Genomic DNA, 13705 nt, shown 5'->3' with positions numbered 1-13705 from the left:
GAGCAATGGCGGCTTTGCCAGATTTGATATGTTATTTAGTGTAATACACCGCCAACACGGAATTCTCGGCTAATTGGCCGGAATAGCCTCAGGATACGTGGCCTAGCGGGTGGACCCCTAAACCGCGCCCTTTTAGCCCCTACGGAGTAGTTCGATTGCAGATCGGATCATAGAGCTTTCAACTCATCAACACTTGGTCGTACAGCGTTCCAACGCAGGTTTTACAGGGATATCCTGGTCCCAAGCAATATGATATGTACTGCTATGCAGACGAACCCTGTATTCTAGTGGTGAAATGACCACCTAGGGGCCAAGGAAGTTCTCATGAGTGTGGCGTCACCCTGTATGGCGTTATTGAATCCTACCCCCAGATGGGTAGTCATCTTGCGGATCCTTTCTTTTCTTCTCGGTTATGAAGTGAATGAAGTAGGGGTGAAGGACGAGGTCTGAACAAGCTCATGCCTGCTCATGTGACCTGGCTGTCCCGTGCCTATTGCTAGCCCTAACTTTGACCGATGCAAATCAGTCAAGAATCTACTTGTATTCTGCTTGTAATGGAACGTAGTTAATATCGGTTATTCAACTAGGTAAGCTATCCAATTAGCGTGAACTAATTAAGCACAGTGTACATGCAATGCGTCGTGTGTCTATTTCAGATATTCCACAAACCAAGCGACTGCATGAGCAAAGGCCTGCTCTTTGGCCCAGTACTGGTGTCTGTTTTCCAGTTTCACCCTGACAGCAAAACCGTGGGGGACGCCACTGAACACCGTAATTTGCCAGGGCTGTCCGGTTTTGGCAAGGATTTCCTCTGATTCGTATCGCAGTTGTCGTGTGAAAACAGAGTCAATTTCTATCGTATGCATGAGTGAGAGTTTCTTAGTTATTATTGTTCATAATATGTATAACGGCATCCAGAATGGTGGCATGTGCGCGTTAAGGATGAACAAAACGTACCGGATGCACTGATGGATAATGGCTTCTGAACAGCTGCAAGTTCACCATGAGTTACAAACGAGGGGTGAGCGATGTATCCCGCGTCAAGGGTCTGGCTGCGTCCAGATTCTAAGAAGCGGACAACGTACTTTATTCATGAGCGTTCGATCAGTAAGAGCATAGAGGGGGAAGACACGCCCATGTAGCTTACCTTCGCACCGAAGCAATACCCAACGGCGCCAATGTTTTTGAACCCCTTCTCTTCCCTCAAGTAGCGGATAGTCGTTTCGATAATGGGGTCAATAGACTCTGTGCTATGACGCTTCAACCATGTGTCCAAATCAACGGATCCTTTCTTGAAAGCATCGGACGCAATTGCATCTCCATTAAATATATCCGGTATTACGACAGTAGATTTCAGTGACTCTGCAAATCTGTCGGCTTGTAGCTGGGAATTGATATAATCCATCCCAAAAACATCGGTGATGAAGATAATTGCTGTATCCGAGGAATTGCTGGGCTCTTGCTTAGGGTAAGAAAAGTACGTTCGTACTTCAAGCTAATGATTAGTATGATCCATATCATATTTTGGCTTCAAGGTAGGGGGTCATCGTACTGTTATCGATCTTTCCTGTCTCGCCTGTAGGGGTCCCTTCATGTAGAAAGCCGGTAACACAGCATTGTCCGGGAGGATTGGAGGCCATTTTCTCTGTGTCGCCAACTTTAATAAATCTTCAATGTCTACCTAGGTACTCAAGCCTGAGGGGCAGTCTTTGGGGTATAGATTGTACTTACAACGACCACTAGAAGCGGAGAAATTCCTCTTTCTTTTATATATTCAAAAACCCTATTATAATTAGTAAAAATTCCGCATGTCAGGTAACCACATACCTAATTAATAAGCGAATGTAATACAATGAAAATATTGATATGAGTTCGTGGAGTTATGTATAAACGAATAATATGCCTGTCTAAATATTGGGCGACCATTCTCTGGAACTAGTCGAAGCGTGGGAAACTGAAATTCTATCAAAGAAAGGATTTTATAATACTAGTCAATTAGCCATTAGGCAAATATCGAGATTATAGTTCTCCTTCGTATGTTCCTTGCCTTGCATACCTAGGTAGGTCCTTAATAGGCAAGCCATCCTGTATATGACAGTGAAAAATTACGATTGATTTAAAAAAAATCTAGCTCTTAATAATTGAAACTGATAATGGTGCTATTTATGATCACTCGCTCAGTTACAAGTATCATGTCTTGAAAAGTCCGCTGCAGATTGAGCAGCCGGACAGGAAAGCTTGCGGAATTGCGGAGTTGTGAATAATAACGCAGATAAGCAGAGAATCGGAATTGTGAAGCTTTGTTCTTATTTATACGCTATATATTTTTGAATAAGACCCCTTTGGCCTTAGTTATTATCCTGATCTCGTAATTGAGTGCAAACACTTTCTACCAAGCTACCTAGTAGTGAAAAATCAGAAAGATAAATAGGGTCTAGGTTAGGGCTATGGCGACGGCACTAGCATACATAGATCCTGTTTATCTACACCAGCACGTGTAAGAATTGACAGAAGTGGAGGCCAATAGAACCAGTCATACATGCAACAGAAGTTTCCATTATTGTGTGATTATCTGGGGACGTGAAATCTTAGAAGCTTGCTTCATCCGTTCATATGCATAACACTGTCTCTCATGCTGTTTGTGCTATTCATGGTAGTCGCTTATATGAAAGTATATAGCCTAAAAGATTCCAAAATAAAAATGCATGTAGGTTACCCCTTGCCAAGTTGTTGGTTTGTGTAGGATTGCTCCTAAATACTCCGTTCGCGGCTATTTTACATTCCATCAATCACAAAAGAGGAGCATCTCTGAGCAGCTGCAACTAGAGCCACAACAGTGGGGATATCACGTGTTGTAAGGAGTATCCAAGCACTGCGACCCTGACAGATGTTTATTTTAACAATTTCTCCAGCACAATGGACAGCACCTATGAGCCAGTAGCGGCAAAGTTGGATTGTCCTGCAGCAGGAACTTGCGATAATTTTCTTGAGAACTTTTATGTTAGTCCGCCATGTGGTACTGCTGAAATTCTGTGTGCAGACTTCGACCTTAGCCCAAGAGTCACATGCACATCCGGCGCATCGAGATAGTTGATACTCCAAACATATAGCAAAGGCATTGGCCATAGCATATGGTTGATGTAGAAGTCGGGATCGTAGCGCGTTGAAAGTATGCCACAGGAAATTTGCTCTAGCAGAAAGACGAAACCAAAACTTCTAGGCCATTTACGATGGTTGTCGAAAGAAACTTTCTAACAACTTAGAATGGTACTCGAGAAGATCGAATGGGACAATGAAACACCCAACTTGTTAGACGGATTACATAGATGCTGAGCAATAACCTAAGTTCGCTTGCAAATCATATTTTACATCTAAGGTAGTACTACTAGACTAGTCCCTCTTCACCTCTACTTTGTCTTGGCCAGAGGACCGCTCAGGGCTCACTTGGCCGCTGAAAACCTTGGTTGAGAGGCTTTGGCATTCATTGATGTGGCTACTCTCCAGCCCTGCGCCTTGTAGGCTAATATGGCTCCTCTCGCCCTCGAAGAATAGGGCACAAGCCTCTTCACCATGGACAGCATCGTCACCCACCATGAGTTGCTCATCGGACATGCGTAAGGAAATGCACAAAACATACTGAATGAATAGGCAACTAGTCATAAACACAATCAAGACCAATGATGAAAAGTCCGCCGACAATCTGCACCCAGACTTGTCTGCCATTTCCATCAATTGCACCACCAGGAGTCGTCAGGCCAAATGGTGCGCAACCGTCAGCAGTCGCGAATATTCCAGTCAAAAATCCACCAAGAAATCCTGCAACCGTGTGCGTGTGAATTACACCCACTTGAAAATGCGTTAGTATCCCTTCATATTTTCCCATTATCTTCACAAGTTGAAGGATAATACTCACTAACGTCGTCTACATGCTTCATCCATTTCTGTCTCCCAAGAAAATTCATGGAAATCCATGGGATGGATCCGGAACATGCGCCAATGATAATGGCGCCCCAGCCAGTAACGAGACCAGCCGCGGGGGTAATAGCGACAAGCCCAGTTATCTCACCCTGGATAGCACCAATAACGGATGGTTTCTTGAAGAAGATGTAGTCAAGCATTTTCCACACAAGAAGACTCATAGCAGTACAGATGTTTGTGTTGAGCAGAGCGACACCAGCATCAGGACTTGCAGCGTATGGGCTCGCCTCCATTAAACCCATTCCAGCATACCCAAGGAATTCCTGCACCGACTAGCATGAGAAGGATGTTGTTCGGATAGAACGAATTCCGGTCCCTTTGCAAACGTGGACCCAACCAGTACGCAGCAGTGAATCCTATATATCGGTTGTCAGAGTGGTAGGCCTCCTGGAAGTCAAATGGAGATGAACTCACCCGCACTTCCAGAGCTCTCAAGTGAATGACATATCCTCCTGAAGAGTCGAGGACTCCCAAATTGCATAAGAAACCTCCACCCAACACACTTTGCATTGCATCATCATCAGCACTCTTCTGGACAAGTAATACCACCGTTGAAAAGGGCGTTTCTCTAGCCATCATACTACGGACTACCGCAATTAAAGCCCGAAGCAGAACTTCCAATCAATTACCATACGAGCTATGACTCTAGCTCAGAGCAATTGTGACGGTTTCGTTATTACTTGCACGGAGTATTGCGTACTTATCTGTGTATCTATGTGCAGGCTTATCTGTGCCCAAGTGGCGATGATGTGATCTGTTCGCTCATAAAATTCCGAGTTAACGAAAGGCATCGAAAACACCCGCAGCCTAACGTCATTTCGACGACAGTCTATAGTACCTGGAGAAGCCAAGCCCAGCTACGGCACGTCCCGTCTCGGCGAAACTGAGTTTGCCCTATCGACTTACCTAGACCACAACACAATCACTTCAGTCATACTGCTTGCTATTCTATGGATGTGCCTGTCGTTCCAAATCTGTCATTGTATTTTCAATCAAGATTGATTCGCCGTGAATATGAAGCATTTAGGTCATTTCAAGTTTCGTGTAGCAGACCGACCCATGTGGCTGCATAGGTAGGGCCAGGTTATATATATCTCCGCAGCCATCGAACCAAGGTATGTTTAGAGACTTATCCAGAATCGGCGGTTTGGGACGCATCTAATTGATAGGGTGGGTTACATACCTTCATCCAACAGCCAATATTCCTTGCTTCCAAGATCCCGACCGACCATCCATGGTAAGCAAACCTAAGTGCGTAGGTAAGGTAAGCTCAATTGAAGGTATGTACAGTCTCATTGATTTGTAGTTACAGATGCTACTCTTTCCCTAACATCTGTCCATGTTGTTATTGATACAGAAAAATAGAACCCGTACGAATGAAATCCAAAGAACGAAGAATACGTATGCAAGTTCCCACAAGTCGAATAACGAATATAGACAAGATACCCAATCGCCAATCCCGGATCAAAGATATTCAGAAAGAAACCCGAACATAAATAAAAAATCAGCACGCAACTTGTCCAATTAATAGATCCGACAGATCTACACAGATCAGATGAGCCACAAACCAAGGGAACTAGAAATGCACAATGGAGGCGACGATCGTGATGCTGAGGAATATCCGAAGGGCAAAACGGTAAGTCCCAGGCAGTACAGATAGACCAATCAAGTCAAAGAGAACAATTCAGTTCCCTGACAATGTGAAGTAAACCGATCCAATAATGCCTGCAGCAACGACGGCAGTCAGGATGCCGGCACCAGCTTTATCACCGGTGGTGATCGTAGTCGTGGTACTGCTGCTGGTGCCGCTTGAGCCACTACCCGTTCCCGCAGAAGGATCACTAGTACTATTTCCTCCCGTGTGTGAAGTAACTGGGGCATATGAACTTGCATTATCCTTGTTGATCAGATTTGCCCAAAACACATTTAACGCACTCATTTGTTCTTCCAGTCCGATTTCGTGATCCCAGTCGCCTGTGTACCACTTGATGCCACACGTGTCATTGCCTTTACCGGTGCAAGACTCAGCTGCGCCCTGTGCAGATCGTTGAAGATGAGGGAGAATCGTGTCATAGGTGGACGGAACGATCAGTGCGATAAAGGCCAGCCATCCAGCGACAAGCCCCTTGAAGAGAATCTCATTGCGGTTGCAGATTTCCGTCGGTTCGCACGAGACTTCAGTGAGGACGCTGTTGTAGCTGGTAGGAATGAATAAGTCTATAGTGGCGTTCAACAGATTGTTGACAACATTCAACCATTCCGCGGATCCATTTGTCTGGTCAAAACATAAGCACGCAGAAAGTTGGTAGTTAAGATGCGGGGAACACTCACATAATTATACATAAACGCTGCTCCACTCAGGAATGTGCCGTAATTATAAGACCACCGTGTGGAATCGACAGTCGAGCAGTTGTTACCCATGCTGACCGAATCTCCTATTTCCCATGTCTCCGTGTCTATCAGCGGAGTGGAGATGGACCAATTCCAGATCTTAGTGGCCCACTCGGCATACGTCTCATTGTATGTATATCGAGCCAGCCGCGCGGCTAGTTGGAAGAGACCGCCATTTGAAATGGCATTCTTCATAGTATATCCTGCCTCCCAAGTCCAGATTTGCCATCGCATTCCTCCGCCGCAGGCCGACGTATCCCAGCGTGCAATCTGTGTGTTGAAGACACCCTGCGCAAGTGTCAACCACGAGTACGAGTTGGAATCTTCGGGAAATGCCAACTCGGCACCGGTCATGGCGGCAAGTCCCCAGAACATTTGATCATCGTTACCCTGAAATTGATAGGAGTACGGTTAACTATCGGGTGGGTTCTCTTCCAAAGCAGGGATAATTACATAACAACGCAGGGCGTGCGACTTACGATGTAGTTACTTTCGTTGGACGGCATGTAATTGCCATCTCCAGCTTGCCACTCCATTCCCACGATGATTTCATCGTTATATGTCGCGTCACCCGTGAAATGATAATATTCCATGAGAGCCATGAACATGGCACCGCCTTCCCACCACGTATTCAAGAGCTTTCCCGGGGTTTGCCCTGTTTCGTTGCCGGCGTACCATGTCATCATGCCCCAGGCGGCATAACTCGCTGCGCTGGCGATGGATTCTGTCGTGAACGAGCAGCAATTAGCACCGGTTGATTGTGGCAAGCATAAAGTCAGAGCATACCTTGGCTATTGAGATCCAGATCGATGGCTTGCGTGACTGGCGCCAGCAGCAGTGGCAGTAGTAACGAACGACTCCGCCATGACCCTTTTGCCGGCATCATGGCCACAAAGCAGACGGCTGCCGGATTAATGAGGGTGAAGAAAGGCAGCGCTTTCTGCTCCTTGGACGGTATTCTTTGTCGTATGACGGTGCAGGCTCCGAAGCGATGGATAACGACCGACTGCTCGAAAGAAAAGAGCCACTGACGAACGAGTGTACGTGAAGTTTGATGAGGATGGAAAGATTGTTCTAGGTCGGTTTGAGGTTAGGTGTGGGTTAGCGCCGGAGCTTTGGGGGAAAGAGAAGGGGGCGGCGCTGCTTTGAGTAAGCGTCACACGTAATCCAGCTAGCGATGTCTTACAAAGGTTTCAGAGGTGGATCTGAAACGGGATGAAGACTGTGCTGTGTGGCTGGGGTCATGGCAGGACGGTGAAGCCTTCACCAGCGGCAACACCGGAGGTCTGGGCCGGAACCAGGAGGGAAGGCAGCCTCAGGTCTGATAGGGGGGTGGCATCTTCGTCAGGGGGCTGTGCGCGCGCGAGAGATTTTCTCGAGTCGTTGCGGCCCGGGACGCTATGCCGTATATGAACTAGCGCCATGTCCAGCTGCTGCTCATTGGGCCGCGTCATCCGCTTTCCGTGGTTGGGACGCCCCCACTGCACGCTATCAACGAATCAGGCGTAGCCGTTCCGTACCGGGCCGCCCATTGGCTGCGGCTGTTGTCCTTGACTCACCCAGAAAGGACTAGCGCGCTCAGGGCTGGCGATGCTATTTTCAGCTCGGCATGCACTAAGTGTCGATCGTGTCTGTAGGGTAAACCTCAGTATAAATACGAAAAATCCGTGTCGAGTACGGAGCATGACACATGGAGTTTGTATGCCTGGACAGGTGTTTCTGCCTTGGGTATTGGGTCGAGGCGAAGACAATGCCAAGAATTGCCTTATTCGGCACTTGCGAGTCCTTAGCTGCCCACTTTTGCACGCTTACGACGTTGATTTGACAGTGAGCTCATCTGTTTGATAATGTACGAGCGACTAGTTAGTTAACTATCTTGTGGTCTAACTATTACATCAAATCTACAAAGATACCTGTCTGGCCCCCTTTCTTCAAATTATTCAGAGTTGTGCATGAATAATTGCCCACTAGACATTTGAGATGTATTCCATCATGAAGCCGACGCAATCATACCTAAGTTATCAGGTACCCTTCACATTGAACATGCGAGCCCGCGGGACTGTGTGATATATATGTTCGCCTCATGGCATGATACTCGCGTCTCGCACCCTATCAAACGCAGTGTGCCAGGAAGTAGCCGGGTCGATTTCCTCGGTAAACCCCAAATCCCTTGCCCTGCCCAAGTCAAACGGCCGATCAAAGTCCATCAGGCGCAAGCTTCCCAACCTGGCCCCTGTATTATGCATGCTTTGTTAAATGATGTCTTCTTTCAGCCCTCTGTTGCGACACAAAGTCTGAACTTGGTGGCTTCGAGCGATCTTTGGCTAGTAAACCATGGAAAAACCATAGCATAGACGATACTGGAGCATAATTTTACATGGCGCATCTCAAAATCTAGTACAATGACCTACTGGTCTTGTATCGTATAGGGATACTTGATATGGCCTCAAGAGATTCGATCTGCAAAGCCTAGGAAATAGTCCGCGCCGCACTAAATCGACCTATCCCTGGTCCCTGAAAGCTCAGTAGGGGCTTTAAGCATTTGGAAGTGTGTAATATGTCATATGTACTATGGAGGCCTGCCTTCTAAAATCGTGTGAGTGGTAATGTTCTCAGTCAGCGTTATTGGATCCATAATTGAATAGGGGACAACACAAGATTGGATCACATACGGAGAATGAACTCAATAAAGGACAATGGGCCGTACAGCCATGATTGGCATATGATGTTTCTACTGCATAAATATCATATTGCGTCGCTTTGCCGCGGCATCGATCTACTCTCTGCACTGCACAGTTTGGCTTGGTATGCTTACAATGACCGCAGGCAAATTTCTGGAATAGCCATAGAATGTTCTCGGGTTGGTCTTTATTCGTTTTTGACGGAATACAAAATGATTTAAATCACTTTTTAGTATTAGCGGCATGCTACGTTGTGAACTGAAACTAAAACTTGTAGACGATCGTTCATATATATCTGCAGAGAAATTTCTTTTCCGCAAAGACTTACAACCCTCAATTGCTGGCATCAATCATATCATACACCTACCTTGAATCAGTGAAGGTACACCGATGGCAGACGATGAGTACTCGGCGGCGACTTGGCGCATTCCAAGGTACAACCCATCGTCGTTTGCAATGCAATTCTCATTGCATCTGGTGGCTTGGGAATCAGTGTGAGACTTTTTGTGCGCTCGCGTTATCTCTCCGGTATTGGGTGGGATGATGTTTTCGTTGGGTATTCTGTAAGTTTGACTGCAACCTCACAAGGTTTGTTCTTCCTTCAAAGCTAACTAGATGGTAGTATCTTGGTGACTAGTATTTTTAGAGTAACATATCTCAATAACTTCTCCATCGACCATACATGTATGTTGCCCCGATTACTTGCCAGTTTTAATTTATCTGAGCGCATCTTATACTTATATTACCTCGAGCCTATTTACATAGCTGACACGACAACAACCCCAGGGGCTCTAGTTGGTGCTCTGAATTGGTCTTCCGTCGAAATTGGAGTCGGTTGTTTCATTGCCAGCGTGCCATCACACAAGGCGTTGATTACACTTTGCTTCCCTGCTTTGATACAGGTGCTTGGTCTCTCCAGTGGTCGCAGCTATGGACCTCAATACGAACTTTACGGGGCCTCTGGTTGTCAGGCGTGATACACGGCCATGGAACCCGAGGGCGGGGGGATCGTACAATAACGCCAAGATGACCAACACTAGGACGGATATTGAGGTTAGCAGGAATACTTCTGAAGAGCAGATTATCAGCAGGATGCTCATCGGAATCCACGTTACCACGGATGTGAGCGTGGACTAGTTGGTGAGGCCGGATCACCAATGGCAGCTCCAGGACTAGGTAGTATAGTAACATGTTTGTCTAATCAGAGAGGGTAGAGTTTCGGGAAACTGAAAAAGCAATGTATAAATTCACTTGTTCCTGTGTACAAGGAATTTTCTGGATTGTGAAGCTGTGATCGAGCCAAGATCTGCGTGAACAGAGCGCGAATTCGTAATTGAAAGCAGATTTTACTTAGTTGCTTGACCAACTAGGGTACGAATCACTGCAAACCCCGAGACCTCGATCTGGGCGGTACTCGCATAATTCCATCAGTTGACTTGGAACTCTGTAATTCTTTTATGGTTATTTAGGTCTTAACGAGAGACGGCGTCCATCAGCTAGTTATGCCTAAACGGGCCGCAGACCCTAACGCTAAACTGCAAGCGTTCCGCATGGGAGAAGAGAAGCCTGGCTTGATGTATACATCGGATTCTGGCCGATGATATTCAGATTGCTACCTTGTAAGAGGAATTTACGAATATGAAGTTTCGCTTGGTTTCTGTTTCTGCACAACCAGATTTTGTTCAGAGCAGTCTGTCTCATGATCGTTAGCTGTTCTACAGTAATCAAGGGCTCACGCTAACTTGTAACAAAAGTGGACTATTCAGGGAGCATACTCCGTAGAGTGGAGAAAATTTCACCAGTCCTTAAATCTAACCTAGTCCGTACTTAGTACAGAGTAGAGTTGCGCTGAACTAGGCTGGTAGCCTCTATAAAGATCACTTGGGTCGTAAATTACGGAACGAATCTGTGGGAGACTAATCAGTTTCTGGTTTTCACATGCATGCTTTCTCATCTTGCCTAGCTAGCCCTGGTCCATCAAATTAGAACCAATGGGCAGGCCTTTCCAAGCTCTTATTTCCGCCTATCGTCCACCCACCTTGGACCTAGATGATATGCATGATTAGTTAGCCGTATGTGCTGGAAATTTCTCCGATAAGCCAAGCTCATAATCTTTCGACCCAACGAGAAATTGCTGCTTCCACCCGATTTCCGGGCCCAGACGACTTTAAAGTGAGTTCAAACCTTCTGAACTATGACCCTTCCAGATACTAGTTTATACCACTGTAATGTAGTATTAGCATAGCTCCCAACGAAGTCGTCTTGGCCCGGCCAATGTCTATGCAAGTATGCTGTAAACAGCCGACGCAATGTCAGACAAGAAAAGCCCTTCGCCCAAAAGCACTTCGGTGGCATCTACACCGACCATGCTGTCGCATGATGTTTTGAAGCCCGACAAGCTGCCGGATGAAAAGTTGGATAATGCCGTCGCCGCAAAAGTTGTCCGGTCCTGGTGCTATCGAGGACATTGAGAAGACTACTCGTTGAGATTGGAGTGCATTATTGTTTGTGGCTATAGACTTAGATGGGTTTGCCATACTCGTTCTGCAATCAGTTCGGACTGAACTATTTAACCTTGTCCAATCCTCGGTAGTGGAAGCTCAATTTTGAGTCGATGTAGTTCAGATATTGGGCAATTTGACTACTTCCTGGGTGGAAAACATTTGAAATGGACACCTAGTCATATGTATTGCAAGGAGCTTTCCCTAGTATCTATCAATTCGTACCTTGTAACGCCTGTAAAGTTTCTGACACAGCATCGATACAAAAAAAAAGTCCACGCAGATTAGAGTGATGCACATTAAGATTTAGTAGGATCAACTACAGATTAGATAAGCCGTCAGTCCAAAGAGCAATAGTCAGTTTAGAAATGAATCTACTAAAAGATTGCATAGCGGGAAGAAAAGGATTGAGAGCAAAATACGAGGCGATCGCACAGCTACGCTGTGTCTCCCTTTGCGCGTTTTGCTATTTCCTTTCGTTAAAATTGAGAATCAGGAAGGGCAGATGGCGGGCGTTGATTGGTTGGAGGGACGATGGCGGAAATCAGTTTAGTAAGCAAGGAATATCACGTGCAAAATGCCAAGAGCCCGTCGGCTACGTACTTGCGGGCCGCACCACGTGATTTTCATGTGTTTTTATTTGTTTCTTATTTTTCTTTGGAAATTCGGTGAACGACACTTGCAAGTCGGCAAATATCCATAGCCATGTCCATCAAATTGGGCTCGCTGTCGGAGCTCGCCAATTCGCGACACGTCGTTCATATATCCGATGGCAAACGCTTGGTACTTTTCCGCCTGCCTTCAATTCAATCGTCCCATCCGAAGAAGAGCAATGAATCACCAGATGGGTGGACGTACTACGCCATGGAGGCTGAATGTCCTCATGCAGGGGGTCCCATGGCGGAATCGAGCGTTGATATTGAAGATACCGCCTATGTAGTGTCGTGCCCGTGGCATGCATACGATTTTAATGTAGAGACTGGTGAATCCAGTGTTGGAATCAAAACCTGCACCTATCCTATTGTTATCCAGGGTGAGGTCGTGTATCTCAACTATTTGCGAGACAATAGTGAGATGAGAATTGAAAAGATCGAAGCTGTTAGCGAAAAGGTGAAGTTGAAGAACAATAAGAACCCAGGATATCCCCCGGTTCAACAAAATAGTCCAAACGGTCCCCGTTATCTAGACGAGAAATCGACATTCTGTGATTGGGCGGTCCATATCCTTAATACTGCAAATCCTGAGCACAAGATTGAACTCACTCATCACCTATTCACGATTTTCACCGGTGCAGAACGCTCTTCTTCTCCAATGGAGTTGGGAAGAGGAACAGTTGCCCCCCCGGATCACCCACCACGTCAGGACTTAAAACAGATCAACCCCTGGGATACCCCCAATAACGGTCGTGCAGGCAGTCTCAAGAGTAGGATTGCAATGCTCCACGCACTAGCGAATATTGAATTATGGGCTATCGATCTTGCCATTGATATTTGTGCTCGATTTGCAACATTTCAAACACAGCCAAATGCACAAGAGCTTCCCCGAGCTTTCTTTTGCGACTGGCTGAAGGTGGCCAACGATGAGGCGAAACATTTTTCCTTGCTTCGGGCTAGAATTGAAGAGCTAGGTTCTAGTTTTGGCGCGCTGCCTGTGCACCATGGGCTATGGCAGTCGGCAATGGAGACGGCGCATGATATAAGGGCTCGTATCAGTATAATAGCTCTTGTACATGAAGCTCGTGGCCTCGACGTTAATCCGATGACTATTCGGAAATTTCGCAAGTCTGGGGATGTTGACAGTGTTAAGGCTCTAGAAGTTATTCATCACGATGAAATTACTCATGTCACCACCGGCCATCGGTGGCTGACCTGGATTTGCGACCAAGAAGGAACCGATCCTGTTCAAGTTTTTCGCAGTAATGTCAAAAGGCACTTTAAGGGCTCCCTTCGAGGACCATTTAATGAAGAAGCACGGCTGCAGGCTGGTATGGATGAGCGATGGTACAAGGACCAAGTCGCCATTGATTCTTGAGAGCGATTGTTTGCGAATTGTGTAACAAAAATCAACACGCCGTTTTACCTGATGGGGGTGTTTATATGGTGCGGTTCATTATTCGACAAACGGAATCGATCCCAATCATTATGTCCGTGTTTG

The 13705-nt window shown here is 46.3% G+C and overlaps 4 protein-coding genes across 4 annotated transcripts; 1 reads left to right on the top strand and 3 right to left on the bottom strand.

Moving 5' to 3' along the window:
• Nucleotides 1-647: 647 nt before the first annotated feature.
• Nucleotides 648-1640, bottom strand: UA08_08762 (hypothetical protein; the record flags this gene model as incomplete). The annotated part of the gene is made up of 4 exons (XM_020263661.1): nt 648-853; nt 958-1084; nt 1148-1488; nt 1553-1640. 4 exons carry the CDS (start codon nt 1638-1640, stop codon nt 648-650), a joined length of 762 nt encoding a protein of 253 aa, XP_020116198.1.
• Nucleotides 1641-3652: 2012 nt separating this feature from the next.
• Nucleotides 3653-4554, bottom strand: UA08_08761 (hypothetical protein; the record flags this gene model as incomplete). Its single annotated transcript, XM_020263660.1, has 3 exons — nt 3653-3846; nt 3914-4241; nt 4393-4554. 3 exons carry the CDS (start codon nt 4552-4554, stop codon nt 3653-3655), a joined length of 684 nt encoding a protein of 227 aa, XP_020116197.1.
• Nucleotides 4555-5662: 1108 nt separating this feature from the next.
• Nucleotides 5663-7252, bottom strand: UA08_08760 (hypothetical protein; the record flags this gene model as incomplete). The annotated part of the gene is made up of 4 exons (XM_020263659.1): nt 5663-6253; nt 6310-6759; nt 6849-7093; nt 7156-7252. The coding sequence occupies 4 exons, from the start codon at nt 7250-7252 to the stop codon at nt 5663-5665; spliced, it is 1383 nt and encodes a 460-aa protein (XP_020116200.1).
• Nucleotides 7253-12256: 5004 nt separating this feature from the next.
• UA08_08759 (hypothetical protein) lies at nt 12257-13582 on the top strand (the record flags this gene model as incomplete). The annotated part of the gene is made up of 1 exon (XM_020263658.1): nt 12257-13582. One exon carries the CDS (start codon nt 12257-12259, stop codon nt 13580-13582), a length of 1326 nt encoding a protein of 441 aa, XP_020116199.1.
• Nucleotides 13583-13705: the final 123 nt, after the last annotated feature.

The sequence above is a fragment of the Talaromyces atroroseus genome (genome assembly GCF_001907595.1).
Source record: "Talaromyces atroroseus strain IBT 11181 chromosome Unknown scaffold_15, whole genome shotgun sequence".
Classification (NCBI taxonomy): domain Eukaryota; kingdom Fungi; phylum Ascomycota; class Eurotiomycetes; order Eurotiales; family Trichocomaceae; genus Talaromyces; species Talaromyces atroroseus.
This window is presented reverse-complemented; position numbering and strand designations above follow the sequence as displayed.